This window comes from Patiria miniata, unplaced genomic scaffold (assembly GCF_015706575.1).
Source record: "Patiria miniata isolate m_02_andy unplaced genomic scaffold, ASM1570657v1 HiC_scaffold_7, whole genome shotgun sequence".
Classification (NCBI taxonomy): Eukaryota; Metazoa; Echinodermata; class Asteroidea; order Valvatida; family Asterinidae; genus Patiria; species Patiria miniata.
The window spans coordinates 13802056-13820966 of record NW_024037074.1 but is presented as its reverse complement, the minus strand read 5'-3'; the positions used below and the strand labels follow the sequence as shown (position 1 = coordinate 13820966).

Sequence of the window (18911 nt, the reverse complement as noted above, 5' to 3'; positions counted from 1 at the left end):
TTCAAAGCACAGCATGCAAGAAATATCCGGCAATTTGGGAAAGAAAATGGCAGCTTTTTTTTTTAGTTTAAAAACTACGAAAAGACTAGTTGAGAATTTAGACCAGATTATCCTTTGAAATATGTTAATTTCTAGTACACACCTGCATGCAGAAGCTTGCCGTTGAAAGACCCACTACCTAACTGGACAATTCCATCGTCTCCAGAAATATAACAATTTTTTAAAAGGGGAGGCATGCGTTAAGACACACACATAGAATACAGAGTTGCTTAAAAAAAGTGATGCCATCTTTTTTGCTGAGTTGGTTTCATTTAATTTTGGGGGTTTGGTTTTATCTCCAGCTTGCATAGTCATGACAACCAGGTTTCCGTGGTAATCGGGCTTGATTTGGTGGAGTGGGTCTTTCACGCAAGCCTATGCAGCGACTTGAATTTCTACAGAGTGAACAAAATAAGAGTTGGCAGATAGTCAGAACGGCCAGCATTGGGGTTTTTTCTCCCAGAAAAGCGTTGTAGTTGCCACATTTGAAAAATCAAAATAATTTGTAATATACAGAGAAAGCGATGTGAGGTGAAAATGCAAACATGAACAACTTTTTTGGAGAGCACAATAAAACTTTGTAGGTGATCATGTGATGGAGTGACAGACAAAGGGCAGGATAAACAGGTGTCCAAAAAAGACAGGTGGTAGCAATGGGTCTGGTGGTCTCAATGAACAGGTGGTCAAAATGGGCAGGTGGCCAACACTGACAGGTGGCCGTCAAAACGAAAAAGAATAAAACCGTGCAAACTTCCATAAAAGACAGGTGGTCTCAATGGACAAGTGGCAATAATTGACAGGTGGCCATAACTGACAGGTGGCAATAATTGACAGGTGGCAATAATTGACAGGTGGCAATAATTGACAGGTGGCCATAACTGACAGGTGGCAATAATTGACAGGTGGCAATAATTGACAGGTGGCAATAATTGACAGGTGGCCATAACTGACAGGTGGCAATAATTGACAGGTGGCCATAACTGACAGGTGGCAATAATTGACAGGTGGCCATAACTGACAGGTGGCAATAATTGACAGGTGGCCATAACTGACAGGTGGCAATAATTGACAGGTGGCCATAACTGACAGGTGGCAATAATTGACAGGTGGCCATAATTGACAGGTGGCCATAACTGACAGGTGGCAATAACTGACAGGTGGCCTCAATGGACAGGTGGCCATGACGAGCAGGTGCCATAATTGACAGGTGGCAATAATAGACAGATGGTCAAAATGGATAGGAAGGAGTGACTAACACAGAAATGAATGGAGTCATTTCGCTGACAAGAACAAAGATTACTTACAGTTGACTTTGCTGGCCGGTCCAGATTCACTGAGTTCCTGTACATAATTGGAAGGGAAGACTCCTGTTGCCCCGTTCAGTTCTCCTTTCCACCAATCCTTGTCTTCTTTACTGATGACGTTGACCACGATTCCCTTCTGGAATGAGAGCTCATCGTCATTCTGCTTGACATAGGGGTACAACGTGATCACCTGACAGGCTGGTTAGAGAAAACAAAATGGACGACAATTTGACAAGATGCAAATTAGGAATTTGAGACTGCAACAATAAAGATAACGTTAGTTAAGAATTAGAAACTGCGACAATGAAGCCAATCAGAACTCCCAGCAGTATTTTGGAGACATGAATTCAGAGATTTTTCTCTGTTTATCTTTGATGGTACAGTTCTTAATTTTAATGCAAAATCTCTTGATGTTTGAGCTACTACTGTCAAGCTAAACATCTAAATGATAAAATCTGATGAACAAGAAGCAGCGTTACTGAGGTCCACATGAGACTTGCCAAGTCAACTGTACATCTGATTTCTCGAAATCTCACATGATTTCTTGAAATCTCAAATGATTTCTTGAAAGACATCAAAACTTACTTCCATCAGGTGTGGGCGTTGTCGGTGTTGTGGCTCTGTCTGTCCCCTACAAGGAACACAAATACAGTCAAGTCAACTATCAGGTTAATGTGATAAGAAAGATTTAAATTTCAATACTGGATCTTGCCCTTTCTGAGAGGTTGCTAAAAAACTTCACGAGCGTGCTCGGGCAGGACTCGAACCCACGATCTCCTTCTTTTCAGAGGAGATTACTTAACTGTTTAGTCGAAACCGCCCTGCCCATTACTCACTGTAGCGCCTGAAAATGCCAGAGCTCTATGGTTATTGTTGATTCTTCAGTGAATAAACACAATGTAATACAAAGTAATACAATGTAGTACAATGTAATACAATGTACTACATGTGGTAATGGTTGACCACTCACCAAGGTTGCAAGGGTTGATTGCCTGGGTAAAATCTGACAGAATTACTACATCAGCAATGGGCAAAAACACGATCCAATTCTAAGAATCATAAATAAACAGTCAGATGTGTTATTAATTTTTTGACAAACCTGTGTGGGGACAGCCATCGATGCCTGGATGGATGCGGGGGCCGAGTCGGTTGGTGTGCTTCCACCACTACCCATTAACTGCACATAGTTGGCAGGGAACCATCCAATCTGTTTCTTCTTACCACGTGCCTGGAGCAGAATGAGGAAGCAAAAAGTGAAAAGAAATACTTTGAAGGTTTGAATTAATCAGGTGAACAAAGAACTTGTGTCTTCCTCGACTAATTGTAGCATAATATGAGGGCTGAGCAACACTTAATCCTCAATTTTTTTACCTGAAGTTCACCTTCCCACCAACCACTTGGATTCTTTTTCCTGACACCAATCAACTGACCAAGCGACAGACTCAACTGCTCGGCGGAGGTGGCTGTATATGGAGCAATGACGCGAGCTATCTCTGTTAAGTAGACAAATCAAATAAGACGACTTATGGGAGGTGTGCATCTGCCGATATTGATGCTTAAGGTACTACATCAGTCTCATCAAAACTTCAAATATTCCTTAGATCACTTCAGCTTAACTAAGGGTTGGTTTGGGTTAATGATTTTAAAGTATCTTGTTTTTTATGTTTGACATTCTGAAGATGTTACACTTACCTGGTTTGCGAGTGAGTGATGCCGTCTTCTCTGCTGTGTCATCCGGCGTCACGGCAACTACTGGAGGCGTCGTTATGGTAACAGGCTTGTCTCCTCCTCCGCCTTCCTTAGGATTGACGTAATTGGCTGGAAAGATGCCTTCCCTGTCTCCTAGCCTGCCCGTCCACCAATCACCATCCTTTTTAGTAACAACGATGGTCTGGCCGGCTTCAAAATTCAGATCGCCAGGTTGGTCTGAGGTGTAAGGGAATTTGGTCACCACTTCATCCATGGACTGGATGGCAGAGGAAGTGGATTGTTTGACGGATGAAGGTTCAAATGAGTTGACAGCAGGTTCTGTTGGTTGGGCCGTGGCACTGCCCTTTGGCTGGACGATATTGGCTGGAAAGATGCCTTGTCTGTCCCCTATTGTTCCAGTCAACCAATCACCATCCTTCTTAGTGACCAGGATGGTTTCGCCGGCTGAGAATTGCAAATCCCCGGGCTCACTGGAAGTGTGCTGATACAATGCAACGTATTCTGTAGTACGAAGGAATCAAAACCAAGCAAGAATTGTTAATGGACACAATACACTCTGGTGTATGAATATTTAAATATGTACACGAAGCCTGAATGCAAGTCAGTTCAAACAATCAATACAAGTATTAATTATTCAACATTCTATTTTGCTGTTCACCGACATATTTTTATAAACACTGTATACCCCTCGTTGTCCCGAGTGATTGGGAGAAAAAAGAACTATTTTTCTCTCATCACTCGGGACAACACTGAGTATACAGAGTTTATAAAAATAAGTTGGTGAAGGGCAAAACCCAATATAGAATTTACATCACCCCAATGCAAATTCCATCTCATGAACAAGTATTGTTGTCAAGTCCATTACAAGTCCTCACATGTCAATCAAAAGTCATTCAGCGCAAACACAAGTCACAGGCTCTTTAAAATGTACCTTGACAAATTTTTTTCTTTGTTACTGTTCATCCCCTGTTACTGGGAACCGGGCTGGAGAATTGACTTGTAATTTTCTTGTGACTGGACTTGTGATGGACTCGACTACAACACACATGAGCCCATACTTACCCTCGCCCTGCTGGGGTTGGAAAGCCATGGGCGTTGGGGAGACGGCTGGCTTCACAGTGGCCGTCGTTGTGAATGTAGTATTTCCAAACAGCGACGATGCAATGGCTGCCACAGAGCCTGTTGCTACAGGGAAGGATGCTTCCGTTGATGCTGCTGCTGCAGCTGCAGCTGGTTTGCTGTCAAAGAAAGTTAGATCTTGGAATTAGGGTTCCACTTCTGAATTACCAAAGGAATATGGAAGGTTGGGGTTAGCCTTAACTATGCAAAATTACATACAATTTTATAGAGATTTTACTGCAACTTGAGGTTAGAAAATTAAAATAATACAGGTTTGAGTTATTACGACACCATCTGTTTGAAGTGCACATACATGGGTTCAAACTCTGACAAGAACATGGTGTTAGTGTTTTTAAGCAAGACACTTTACTACAATTGCCTCTCTCTACCCAGGAGTATAAAATGGGTATAAATCAGATTGTGCTTATCTCGAGGTGCTGCATGAGCTAGTCTCACGGACTTCTGAACAGGGGTGATCACTGTGAAGCGCTACATATGCACCACAACGTCCTCATTTTCTTCCCCACAAAACACTGACTGTATCAGAAGAGACACTTCTTCTAGACAACTTACTCCTCAGGTAGTTGCTTGACCTGCGTCTTAGGGAACCATCCTTGTTTGCCATTCAGTTCGCCTAGCCACCACATATCTTGCTGCTCCTTCAGCATCAAGACATCGCCTTTCTTGAAGGATAAGTGGTTATCTTTCTTAGCATCCCAGTCATACAGGGCTTCGGCCTTCACGCCGTCTTGTAATATCTTGCCCTGGAAAAACAAAATCAAACCAATGTTCCCATCAAGAGATGAGTGGCCTGTTGTAGATGTCTTGAAACTAACCTTGATTGGTGCTTGCAATAGTAAGTAGCAGTGCTGGTTTTAAAAATGAATAAACGTAATTCCCAGAAAGGAAAGACAATTTTAAAGCAAAGCCAAAAGGTATAGGTTTGGATACCTGTCCTGGTGTAGGCGTGGGTGACGGGGCCGGCTGAATGGCTGTTGAGGGAGTCACATGGGCGAAGGGGGATGACTTGACTGGATGACTGAATGCAGAGGAAGCTGAAGCTGACTCTGTGGAAGATGTAGTTTCTGATTTGACCACCTCCGTCCTGTTGACAAACATATATCAAACCTTCCTTCCAATACCGGAACAAACTGGTTCTTCTTACAAAATACTCTTTGAGACATAACGACACCATGCTTTGCAATACACGTGTGCTTTACAAGGCCCAAGGGACATGAAGCAATTTTTACAGGCAATCTGGAGGCAATAAGCTGAAGGAACCCTTACAAAGGACAAAGTACACATTTGGAATAAAACCCAGTGGAAATATCCGTTTCAGGTGAGCAAAGACTTACTGTTTGTTGCTACTTGAATCCCCAAAGCTAGCCCATCCTAAGTCATTGCTTGGTTTGACCTCTTCGTCATCTATTCTCTCTGCGTAGTTCTCAGGGAACCATCCCGTCTTGCCGTTGAGTTCCCCGCCGAGCCAACCAGGCTCTGCATTCTCACTATTACCCACCTGTCGACACCAAAAGAAAAATATCAAGGGTTAGCAAATGATGCATTGCAACACTGATCTTAAAAACCTTGTAGACTACTTAATTTACCTAGAAAATCAAAAGATTAGTTCGCACTTTGTGTAAAAGTTAATGTAAATTCCTTCAGTACACTTTGCAGAAGCTGTACTTCTCAAGAACAGCAAATGCAGCAAGTTTTGACAACAGCAAGTTTTGACAACAGCAAGTTTTGTAATGTCAAATTTGCTTGGCCCTCAAAGGTGAATACAAATGCATATTTTAGGATGTCACAAATATTTTGTTTTAATTCACAAAGATCAAACACATTTAACATTTTGAATTTTCCCGAGAATGTTTTGAGGCATCAATCATTTCAATAAACATTCCCGTAAGATATAAGCTGGCCTTAACTTCCATTCAATGTCAAGAATAATTTTATCACTTAAGCCGAACGACTGAAATGACACGTGAGATTTACGGTGAAATACTTTGTTCTAATTTTTAATCCTCACCATGATAATATCTCCAGGATTGATGGTCAATTCTTCGGGCGTCTCTGCCTGGAAAGGATACAGCGCTTTGTAACGCATAAACAACAGGCCAGACATCTTCATCACCGGTGACTTAGTCGGTACCCCGCTATCATGATTAATACTGGGCTTGGGTGCAATTACCGGCGGTTTCGTGGCTTTGGTGGTTTGTGCGATGGATGCGCTGACTGCAGACGTTGAGAGAGTGACGTTGGTTGATGGCTGCGATGGTTTGGGAGCTGGCTCTGGCTTTGGTGCTGCACTGGGCTGGGAGATTGATTTCTGGGTTTCCTTACTTGACCCAAAGTCAAACGTTGCATTGGAAAAATCTGAAATGGAATTTTGAAAAAAAATCAGTTTTCTGTTTTGTTGCTTTTGAAATCAGATTGAGGCTGTATAAGAGGAAATAAAATGTACCATAAAGTACACATGCATGCAGAACCTTTATCTTGGTAATTAAAAAAAAAAGTCCAACAAAATAAAAAATACCTGCAAAGGCTCCAAAAGGATCTTCCTTATCTGTTGAGACCTTGACAGTAGCGGGGGAACCTGCATTGGAATCATTTGAAAATCATTATTCAAAACTCAAAAGATAACATAAATTAATTTACAAAACTTTGAAAATATTTTGCTTAGAAGCGTACCTGAAAATGCAGCGAAGGGATCCGCAGGGTCCAATGACTTGGCTGCCGATGTGTTTTCAACAGCTGGAGAAAAAGGAAGACACAATATCTGTGAATTGGTGATCTAAACCCTGTTAAGCATTCTCTACTTTATCCTTACTCCTGAAAATGAACTCCTGCCTTGTATGGGCTCCGTGCACAAGTATCCCTTCAACTGCGTATTTCGAATAATCCAAAGTTATTGGTGGCGGGGATTAGTCTGGGAGACCATCGCAAGTTCAATATCGAAGGTATTTGCGTGCGGACGACGCCTGACGCTCACGCAAAGATGCAGTGGCTAATAGCTTTGGCACAGGCTCTCAAAAGTGGTAAAAAGCGCCCTTTTTGTTGGCGCACAGAGTCCATACACTTATTGGGCAAACAAAATAAGAAACCATTTCTGAGGTTGAACCAGGCTCGTGCTCAGGTAATACACACACACTCTGGGCTCCTAAGACCAATAAGGTAAACAAAATGCGTGCTCATCATATCTTTAAAACAATTGCGGCACGCGTATGAACGTGGTTCCACCTCACTAATGGCTTCTACTTTTGTTTGCCGAATTAGTCCATGGATGTTCAGGAAGCAGAAAAGGGACCTTTATTGAGTCGGAGCGTGAATCATCAGATGAAAGTTTAGTCAAGGTTAGGTGTACACACTTTTATAGAAATAACTACAGAATGCCATCATGATATCTACGAAAAGAACGCCAAAAACGTAACTTACCAGAGACTTTGGCAAATGGATCATCTGCACTGCTTCCTGCAAGAGAACCACGAAAAATACAATTCACTGCATCAGGCAATAACAAAAACCTGCTCAATCGGACAGAATCTACCTGGCATAAGAGGTCTTTCAATCCACAGAGCAAACGACAAACAACAAACTTACCAAAACTAGCAAAGAGATCGACAGCCGGAGCAGCCTGTGTCTTCTTCTTGTCTTCTTCAAGTCTCTTCCTCTCAGCTTCTTGCTCTGCTTTCTGCTGAGCTAGTCTCACCTGCTCCTTCTTACGTCGCTCTTCTTCCTCCTTCAGTTTCCGCTGATTCTCTTCCCTAAAAAATAAAAAAAAAAAACCCAATATTGAAGTCTAGGAGTTCTAGAAATGACCCTCTCTTCCTGTCAATCGTACGATGCACATTGACCAATCAGATCATTCTTTTGGTCAGGTGACTCCGGTGGCTCGTTCAAACTCGGTCACATCACCGTAAACAATGTACACAAACCAAAGATGGGCGGGGCTTATGACAAACCTGAAACAGTCCACTTTGAAGAGAGGGTTTCTGAGTTCAAATAAAAATCAGCTACCCAAAACTGTTCAATTCTAACCCAGTGCATGTCCACAACGTTATAAATTTAACACCAAAATTATGATTTGTGTTTTTATCTGAAGTATCTTAGAGGACTAAGACGTTTTGAAACTCTACATTTCATTCTTGATGGTTTTACCTGATTCGTTGCTGCTCAGCAGCGAGTTTCATCTTTTTCTCATTCTCCGCTGCTAGTTGCTGCATTCTCTTACTATCAGCTGTAGCTTGATGCTGGTGCTGCTGTTTCTGCTGCTGTAGCGTCGTCAAACGATCCAACTCCGCTTGCTCTTTGGGAATTTGTTCCTTGAGCTCCTACAAAATGAAGAAGTAAAGAGTAACTTAATTATCACCAGTATTGGTGCTCAAGGCGCTACATCATTATTACCCTGCTCAATGGACTCATGAAACATTCTAAAGATCGCCTCAGCTCCGTGGGGAGTATACGACTTGATGCTGCCAGTTTGGTGCAAAGCAGCTAGAATAAACCACAGTAACCGTCTCTGCCCTCACAGGTACCCATTTACTCCTGGGTGGGGAGAAGGAATGAGTGACAAAGTGCCTTGTCCACAGGCACACGCACCATAGCCCCAGGCTGGACTCGAACCCACAACCTGCAGAATTACCCAGAGATCTGTGTGTCCTTCCTCAGTGCATCGTATAAGCCAATATAGCTTCATTAATTATAAGCATCATAATACCCTGAATCTCATGACGATAAAGCTTATACTTACGGTTATTTTGATATTTCTGGCATCGACTTCCAGCAATGTGGATTCCATGGCATTTTCGTGTTGCTTGAGTTGTTCTCGTAGCCGTTCTACTGTGGTCTTCTTGGTGTTGAAGCTGTGCATGACCGTACGGTAATTCTCAGCTAGGGAAACAAGACAGATGCAAGACTTAATAGCATCTTATTAAGAGCATCACACAAACTAGCCAGCCGACCCGGCAAACTCACTGGTTGGGTGAATAACACATCTTCACTAGTAAGCAAGCCGTTGCAGATCATTCCCACCACAGCAAGCCTGTTAGGTTTTTTTTCTAGAAAGTACTCTGGTGGCACTGAAAGTCCAGTGCCCAAGGAAATTCAGTCCATGATTTTAACTTCAAAATTGACATTTATTTATACTTACTGGCATGACTATCAATGCCAAGTTTCTTGGCCTTATCTGTGATGACATCTTTCTGCCTGTCCAAATTCTGCTTGACTTGTCTTTGTTCCTGTAAGAGACCCAAAGAAACTTGGTTAGGAAAATCTCAAGTTAGCAAGACTGCTTCACATGTCAACAAATTAGGTGACCGCCATTACAGAGGTGCACCCCACTCACACACATGTACCACACATTCTTTTGCTGTACTCTGGAAGAGGATTTCTTGAAGAAAGAGGATGCTTACTTGGATGGCTTTTTGCAGTTTGTCAATCTCGGCCACCTTGACATCCCGTGTCTGTCCCATTAGGATGATGGTGGTATGATGCTCAGTCACGATGTTCTTAGAATCACTCAGCTGTTTGTTCAAACTGTTCTTCTTATCCTCCTGAAACACAGAAACAAAAGAGCGTAGAATCCATGAAGAAATTCTCGTCAACACAAAAGATTTCTGGACAATATACATGTCAGATGACGGTGAATACAATTTCCCATTATAGAGAAAACGTTCAAATTTTGGGGTGAAATTCCTACTTTGGCATTTAAGTACACATTGAAATCATTTCAAATCTTGGTGGAGTAGGTTATGTGAGCAATAGCCAGCAAAATGCCACCGCCATTCCGTGGGGGCCACCTTGGGTATATTGCACCTCTGTGCCCAGATTGAGTCTATAGCTCACCAGTGTCTCCAGTTCACAGCCCAACGTCTTGCTCTTTGACTTGAGATGACAGACGTCTTCTTGATGTCGTATCCTCTGAGCTTCAAGCTCTTGACGTCGCTGTCGCTGGATCTCAAGCTGACGTTGCCTCTCTAACTCACGTCTAGCAGTCTGGGAAAACGGGGAAATTTTACAAAGTGTGACATTATTAAGTCTCTCTTTTATCATAATAATCTCTTCTTGAAGAGTCTCGGACAGATGAGTATTATATCTGAACATCTCACCTCTCTCTGCTCAATCATCTTGAGTCGTTGGGCCTCTTGCTCTGCCTCCAACTCCCGTTGCCGTGCCATCATCTTGTCGAGCTCCATCTGCCGCCGCCTCTCCTGTTCCATCCTTACAAGAACAGATATTCATTGCATTAGAAACATGCGTGAGTTTACAGCGGCCATCTTGGTCTAGTTCCCTGAAGACCTGATACAGCTCCCAATGGATTAAGACCACTATACCAATGGCACCAGACTATTGTGTTGATCTAGCTCCCCAAAGACCTGATTAAGATCGCAATGGTTTAGACCACTATATCATGTCACCAAACTTTTATCTTGGCCTAGCTCCCTTTAGACCTAATGGTATTGACCACTTCATCATGGCACCAGACTAATTTTCCAATTTTCAAACTCACCTTATCCTTTCCTTCTTTTCTTGTTCCTGCTTCTCAATTTGAAGTTGACGATCCTATGAAAACAAAAACAAAGTCACATATATCAATGGAAGTGTGTTCATGTGTAGATTCCACCGTTGGTTTTGAGAACTATTAACATAAATGATCGTTCCTGTTTTCTTGGCAGCCTTCTTACCTTCTCTCGTTGTTGCTCTTCTCTCAGCATCGCTCGTCTCCTCTCCAACTCCATCTGTCCCTTCTCAAAATTCTTTTTCTTCTTGTCCTCAAAAGACACTATCAAAAAAAAAAAAAAAAGTACAATGAGTTTTGCTCAAACCAGTTCAACAACATTTAAAACTTGGAAGTTAAAGACAATTTATTTTCCTACACCCATTTTGAAGAATCTCCACCTACCCCAAACTCTCTGGGCTTAGTTTTGATAACAACCTTCCGCCCAAAATCCAACAGTGTGCAGCAAACCAATAGCACATTCTTTGAACTCAAACTTAACAACATCAGCCCGAGAATGTCAGAAAACTAAAACACAAAATCTGTCAAAATCCTGAACTCTTTGGTTTCAGGATTTTGGGGGATTATTACCTGGTCCTAGTAGTTCTTCAGGTGGCGCCAGTTCATCCAGACTCTGTTGCTGTGGCAACCCAGGTGACATCGGCGTTGCCATGGGCATCACCATCATCCCACCCGATGGTGGCATGGTACCCATACCCATCATAGATGCAGGCATTGACCCCATGGCTTGCTGCATGGGTGCAATACTAGGAGCCATGGGGCCCACACTGGGGGCCATGGCAGACCCCATGCTCTGTCCCATGCTGGAGGCCGTGTTGCTCCCTGATCTGCCTCTACGGAAGGATGGAGGTACTAAGTGCATTGGGAGGGTAGCTGGGAGAGTCTGACCCGACTTGGACATATCGGCAAGATACATGGCCACGCAGAACTCATCTTGAGTCAGTCTACCATCGTTGTCGATGTCAGATAGACCCCTAGGGAGAAAGACAAATCAAATATAAAATCACAAATCAAAATAATAACTAATATCTCCATTATCTTAACTCCTATGACACACCACAGCATTACATACATGGAGGCAAATTCATCCCAATGCAGGTTACTCCCCATTATACTCGTGGGTGGAGAGAAGCAAGCTAGGAGAAGTGGCTTGCCCAAGGACACAACATATGGCCAGCAGCTAGATTTGAACCCCTGATCCCCTGATCAGTCAGACGTTTTCCCCTCCATCTTACCATATCTGAGCCAGGATACCCTGCGGTAGACCCGTCTGCATGAGTATCTGTCTTGCCTGGGGTCCAGTCAGAAACCCGCTGCGTGTTTTATCGTTAGTATTGAAAGTCTGTTTGTAGCGTAGTTTGGAGCCGTGAGGAATGGACCACTCAGGACCTGAGGTCATGGAGGCTGACCTGTAGCAAGAGATAATAATACAAAATTTGCTGGAGATTCTCGTACTTCATTTTGTCATGTCCATGAAACAAGGTCGTATCTCCTTAATGCGCCGTATGTGAAACGCGAGTTTCAGAATGTCAAAAGGTCGTATCTCACTTAGAATAACCCGGATGTAGCTAGGAGAGAGGCAACACACTGGCTCCAGAGAGCTTTAAATTTTCGAGTCACCGGAAGAAGGCCTCGTGGGAGACCTAGAAAAACCTGGAGGGAAACTGTAGAAGAAGATGCCAAAACATCTGGTATCGCTCACATGGACCCCACAGACAGGAAAGCTTGGAGAGCAGCCATTAAGGAAATGAGATGTCCAACCCCACAAAGTGGGACAAATGGACTCTAAACGCTGATGATGATGTACACTCAAGTCAATAGACGTCGAGATACGACCTTGCTGCACGGAGCGTATTTGCGTGAGATACGACTTTGTTGCAGAATGGAGTTATGACCTTGTTGCACTGACTCAATGTCTTTGTTTTGTATCCTTCCCTAAAATATACAGAGTATGTAAATCAACACAAATTAAGAAAGCATGAAATATAAAGCTGTTTTGATGAATTCAAAGGTAACCAGACTCCTTTTTGGTAGAGAAGGTCACTGATCTGATCATTTTGCATTATCTAACCTTTCTGGAGATGAATGTACTGGCTGGGTAGCTGTGTGAGGCAGGGTAGCAGACCGCGCGACTCCTTGGAAACCACCGGCACCAGACTGTCCAAGCATCTGGCCAGATGTACCTAATGAATTGTTTTGATAAAAAAAAAACTATTTAGGCGACATATAATTTGAAAATTAATATGAGGGTCAAAAATAAGTACAATACAAGGGCAATAGAGTACCGAAGTTTTCCTGCGTATTCTGATTCAAACGCAGAGTTTAAGTGTGTGTTGACATCAGCGCAAGAACCAGAACAAAGACAGATGACATCACACTTCGGTACTCTAGTCCAGTATCTGGAAGACAACCTAAATTAGGGAATTTCCATTTGAAGGGGAAAAAATGGCAAAAGGAACAAAAAGAACTTCCTTACTGTTTTTCTTTTTAAACATGTTGGACCCATGAAGTATTTCAAATGTTTAAAAATACTGTAAAGGTCAACGGGAAACGTTGTTTTGTGTCAATGTGTTAAAGGAAGATTGGCATTAGTGTTAGGATTCAGCAGGTTAAATGAGTCATAAGAAGCTACATGTACAATGTATTGTATCACTCAGGAGAACAGAGTAATTTGTAACTTGGATGGAAACACGGACGTGTCCCTAGCAGACATACCCATGGTCATTCCTGATAGCGACATGGGGCTACTCCTGCTGGGTAGGGTGTTAAACCCCCCTTGCCCTGGCGCTACGGAACCCGTCATAGGTTGCATGGTACCCATGCCTCCCATGGTGCCCATACTGACTGATGACTGTATGGGTGCTACGCCAGTACTCATACCTGTTGGAGGGGATTAGTCACAATGTGGAAAGTTGGAAGAATTAAAAAAGCGTTAGTTTCTAAATTAGCGCTTGAATGAATTATTAAAATATTACACACGTTAAGAACTATTCTACTTTGAATATTTAATCCAAATGTGTTTAGCAATTTGCATAACCACTGAATGATTACATTTTCCAAAATCAAATAGTTTCCCAATTATTTTCAGAACATTGTGTTACAAAAATAGATTTATTTAGAGCTAGAGGAGTATCATTAATTGCCATTTTGCATGTTTTTGTTTTAGTATAATCTCACTGAAACTTGATGAAAGATAAGTCAGGAAAAGATCTGCACTGCAGTTGAGTGCAGTTGTTGTACATGATGACTGTCTTCCTTGACTGGGTGAGTGTTAGTGTTAGGCATTAGCAATCAGGTTAACGTTTTGATGCTGGAAGCCGCATGGGTGCAGAAGTAGGAGACAGGTGACGTGAACACCCGATGAGAGTAAGGGTAAAAGCGAGAATAGATTCGCATATACTTCCCCTGACCCGCTCCCTGACACAGCCCCTGGTACAGATCTTAACTCACACCATGACACATCCCCCAACAAATTGTCTGACACACACCATGACGCATCCCCTAACACATCCCTTGACAAAACATTTTACCCCATGACACACCCCACTACAACCCTCTGACACACCCTCTTATACACCTGACAAACACCCTTACACACACCTTGACACAGACATCTTACCCATAGAGAAGGAGTTGCCAAACCCTCCACCCATACTAGGACTAGGTTGTTGCTTGAGTGACAGTGGGAGGGTGTTAGGAAGCTCCGCCCCTTGTAGTTTCTTCTTGATGAGGTACATAGCGATGGAGAATTCCTGCTGGTCCATCTTGCCATCGCCGTTCATGTCCGCAAGGTTCCTGAAGAAAAGGTCATCCAAAAAAAGCTCAGGACTTGTTTCAACATTAAGCTGAATCTCAAAACAAAAATATTTTGAGACACAGTGTAAACCTATGTATACCACATAGCATCACACATGAACATAAGGACCGACCCCTCCCCAACCTGTGGTTTTGTACATTTCTCACAGTTTTTATGACCAAGTCACATGACTAAAAGTTGTCATCTAATCGGTCAATGGGAAATGTTTGATTGCCAGGCAAGGTCACATGTTAGCAATACGAGTACCTAGTCATGTTCTCTATTTTTCTAGCCATGGCAGTCATGAACCCCCTATCCAGGTAGACAATGTGTTACTGTATTTGTATGAGAAGCTCTCAACTCACCATATGTGACCCAAGACGTTCTTGGCGAGACCAGACTGAAGGAAGAACCCTCTAGCCTGCTCTCCTGTGATAAAGCCACTGACTGGCTTGAGTTGATAGAACTGGGCGTCATGTTTGGCCCGATCTTCCGCTGTTATCCTCCAATCTTTCAACGACACATGAAGAAAACAGTTTGTCAGGTTGACATGTCAATCATAAATATAATGTAAAAACTTTACATCGAGTTATCCTGAAAACTACTAACCAGAACATCAGGAAAACTGTGTGTCAAACACACATGTGCATGGGTATGTACAATGTATATAATGTTAAATTCCCCGCCCAGTTCATTGCTGTGTTGAGGTTCACGATTAACCATGTTCATGTATGACAAAACTTAATCAAAAAAATCTTACAGACTTTAGAATATGAGGTTTATTCAGGCATGCAACTGGGAATTTAGAAAAAAACGAGGAAACTCCAATCCACACCAGACCTTGTACAGTATTTTTCAATTTGTAATAGCATTCATGAGAAATAAAAAACGAGGAAATCAGCGGATCCGAGGAAAAGTTGCATGCCTGTTTATTATATTTTTTAAACCCATGTATAGGATATTTGACATTTCTCCACATGACTGAAGCACAACTTCAGATCAAGTTTCCAAAATAAACTTGATACTGTAGTCAAAGCAAGATTATAAACACTACATACTTTACTCATAAACAGTAAAGCACATGATCCTGACAGCATTAAAACCAATCAGCTAACATCCTCTGCGCTAGAATTTCCTTCGGCAAAAGGCCAAGGTCATTTTTTCCCTTTGAATAAGGCATTTGGATTAAAGACAAAAAATGTCACCGTTTTGTGGATGCAACATTAGTCCTTGGCCTAAATACATTAATTCCAGGACGGCTTCCGACATTAGTATAGAACTCAATCTAAGTGTTTGGGCAGTCAATCATAGTTCTACTCGGATGCATAAAGAGGGAACCAATCTCTTATCAGAGGAAGACGCTGCACTCACGAAATCAATTTCATGTCTGGGCCCTACTGAAGGTCAAGGCATTGTTGTTCTGTACAACAACTGAAGAAATAATCAATATTGTCATATCTTGCATTTCAACAAATACTCACATCAAAATGGTGATAATAAGAATGTTAACTTCAATGGTGTAGTAAGAATCCGGAACAAACAACATTTGTTTGATTGTAAGCCTTTGGGCCTGTTACTATGAAACGTATGGCATGTACATGTATGGTACCGGAATTTAGATCTTATCTAATTCCCATAATTTTTCATAGGCCTGTTCCCCAAATTTCATGTCATGAATACAAGCAGGAAAATAAAGAGCCTTCAATAACAGAGGTTTTCTTGGTTTACAGTGACCTAACACTCTTAATTAAGAAGTTCCAAAATAAAATTTACTTCCTAATTTACTCAAGATCAGTGTGGAGCCTCAAATAAAGTAAATAATTAACCAAAATAAAAATGAGTGGCTACTCACCCTGTGCTTGCATCATCTTGTACAACCTCCAGGTTCCTACAAAATAGAAATGGAGAAAAATACATCAATGTCGAGGTTCAGCAAGAAAATGAACAGTGGTTGAATTTTTAAACATTACATACATGTAGGTGAAATATTCCTGTAGAGTGATTTTGACAGTGTGCTTCAGCCAAAATTTAAGATGAAAAGTTAGGAACCAGTATATGTGAAGTGGAATCTGCAACTCGAATTGAATATTCATGTTATGAATAATTAAGTACCTAGAATACACATTGTTACGATAAAGGTGTTACGAACTACACCATGTCAATGTGCAATATGTATCGGTTAGCCTGAATCGAATAGTATGAAATGCATTGCACTGGCAAATATGAAATGCGCAATAAAAGTCCACATTCTAAAATTACACAAACGTCTGGCACATCTAACGAGTAATCTGATTGGATGGATAAAATACAATCTAGTCTATTTACTCATGCCCAGCCAATAGTAACCTTTGTTTTACAGTATGGAGACAGGAAGGGGTTCGTTAGCGAGGGGAAGGGTAGATTAGGGGCCCAATTCCGTTCTGGGAATATTCAACTGCTAACATCTGACATCTATAATCAATCATTGGAAACTTTAAGAAGGATGTTTGACAGTAGTCTTTGACACAAGGGTACGTGTTTTTAAAGTGACTTTTTCACTTCACGACTTGTGAAGTGAAAACATTTTCATTTTGGGAACCACTTTTTCTTGGGCCAAAAATAGTCCAGCACTAATAAATACACGCAGGAAAACATTCAAGCTTCAATACTGTCACACGACATCATGATTGTCCTCAAAATAATGCAATTATTTAATAAAAAATTACAGCAAGGGTTGAAACCTTAGGGCATCAGATTAATTACGAAATACAGGTATTCATAATATTAATAAGATGGACTTGCATCAGGGTGATGGGAATGAAATCAATTCATAGGGATATGAACTCAGGAGAGAGGACAATCAACTTGCTCAAGCATCCAGATTGTGCTCGACATTTCCAATCGATATTTTCTCTCAGTAGACCTATTTTAGTTTTTTTTTTTTACTGATTTGCTGGAAACTGTTGAATGGATCGCATTTTATAGAACATTTTGTTGCATGTTAAATTTCGTTTACGATGAACTGGATGGGTGGAGCGACCAGCATCAGATTTTTAAACAATTGAATGGTATCCGATAGTGGTCCATACCGTCCATTGTCGTGTCAGACTCGGTCATGTTCTAGAATCGTGGCGCAGTGCAGCAGGCATCCACCGCTGTCCCGCCACGATTTAGAAGACGGTCAAGAGATTAGTTTTTCACTAAAATAATGACTAATGAAAATGAAAAAAAGCCTCCTGTCATCTGGAAAATGATCAGACGCAAATCTAAAATTTCATTCGTCTAAGCATGGAGGAATAAGAACACAAGTTCATACTTAATTTATCATGTTTATTCTATTGCCGTTCAAAGCAAGTCCAATGAGCATGATGAGAAGGGCCCGTAACTACACAATGTCCATTTAATTTCCGAAAATAGGCTCTAATTGGTCTAAATTAAATTTACAGCCGCGTTATTTAATTTATTATTATCCCCACCCTGCCCATGCATTATAATTTTATGGTAGATGTAAAGGGCGCCCTCATGCTAGTACCAGTATAGCCCCATAAATGTGGCCTATTTACTGGACTGCCTCCATAAACATAGGCCACACATCCACATGTACAAAAATCGTGTCGACGGAGCCAAATTTTGATTTACACATTATGATTTAGGCTTAGTTTGTAGGGTTTTTTTGCTTTAGAAGCATACTCACCCTCTTTATAGGCTAATCAGAAAGTGCTGCCTTTTTCAGATGTATATTTTTCGTGAAATTTCCAGATTCATTTTTACACGTTTGCGTATCAAAATTTCAACATGAAATTTCACAAAAATTAGACATCTGAAAAAGGCAGCACTTTCTGATTAGCCTGTAAAGAGGGTGAGTATGTTTCTAAAGCAAAAAAACCCTACAAACTAAGCCTAAATGTGAAAATCAAAATTTGGCTCCGTCGACACGATTTTTGTACATGTGGATGTGTGGCCTATGTTTACGGAGGCAGTCCAGTAAATAGGCCACATTTATGGGGCTAGTACCAGTACCACTCACTGAAAAAGGATACGTTGACACAAAATGAAGGAATTTCGTCGAATTGCACATGGAAATTTCATACTGTACTTACCACTTTATTACTCAACTCTCTAACAGTACTAAAGATTATAATTAAGGCAGTCTTTATCTCCTAAACTGGTGAAAACTCATGTGGAAATCGATCGTTATTTCCCCATCGTTCACGAACACGACGGTACATGTAGGACTCGCCCACTAATGGCGTCCGTATGAGCGGAAAGACATTAAATTCGATTGGTCGATGACAGTTACTGATTAAACAGATTTCCTTGAATACAAAGTATACAAAATAATTTTACATAGATTTTTAACTTATATATTTCTAAAAAAATAAGCGTTATACATATCATTGGAATAAATGTCTTAATTTTTGGACATTTATACATATATTTTATTTTA

At 41.4% G+C, this 18911-nt stretch overlaps 1 protein-coding gene across 1 annotated transcript in view; it reads right to left on the bottom strand.

Annotated features, from left to right (window-relative positions):
* Positions 1–18733, bottom strand: part of LOC119745962 (intersectin-1-like) — a 31266-nt gene extending 12533 nt beyond the window's left edge. Inside the window, exons 1-30 of the mRNA XM_038222682.1 lie at positions 18565–18733; positions 16338–16373; positions 14851–14995; positions 14309–14484; positions 13405–13569; positions 12761–12872; positions 11925–12098; positions 11260–11663; positions 10856–10953; positions 10681–10733; positions 10280–10391; positions 10017–10166; positions 9584–9724; positions 9322–9409; positions 8923–9062; positions 8331–8503; positions 7773–7936; positions 7608–7643; positions 6864–6926; positions 6709–6768; positions 6202–6548; positions 5528–5691; positions 5124–5277; positions 4746–4936; positions 4116–4291; positions 3036–3554; positions 2715–2836; positions 2443–2571; positions 1929–1974; positions 1344–1541 (exon numbers count right to left, since the gene is read on the bottom strand). Coding sequence (XP_038078610.1) covers positions 1344–1541; positions 1929–1974; positions 2443–2571; positions 2715–2836; positions 3036–3554; positions 4116–4291; positions 4746–4936; positions 5124–5277; positions 5528–5691; positions 6202–6548; positions 6709–6768; positions 6864–6926; positions 7608–7643; positions 7773–7936; positions 8331–8503; positions 8923–9062; positions 9322–9409; positions 9584–9724; positions 10017–10166; positions 10280–10391; positions 10681–10733; positions 10856–10953; positions 11260–11663; positions 11925–12098; positions 12761–12872; positions 13405–13569; positions 14309–14484; positions 14851–14995; positions 16338–16353 — 4516 coding nt within the window. The 5' untranslated portion in view covers positions 16354–16373; positions 18565–18733. The remainder of the gene's footprint in view (positions 1–1343; positions 1542–1928; positions 1975–2442; positions 2572–2714; positions 2837–3035; positions 3555–4115; positions 4292–4745; positions 4937–5123; positions 5278–5527; positions 5692–6201; positions 6549–6708; positions 6769–6863; positions 6927–7607; positions 7644–7772; positions 7937–8330; positions 8504–8922; positions 9063–9321; positions 9410–9583; positions 9725–10016; positions 10167–10279; positions 10392–10680; positions 10734–10855; positions 10954–11259; positions 11664–11924; positions 12099–12760; positions 12873–13404; positions 13570–14308; positions 14485–14850; positions 14996–16337; positions 16374–18564) is intronic.
* Positions 18734–18911: the final 178 nt, after the last annotated feature.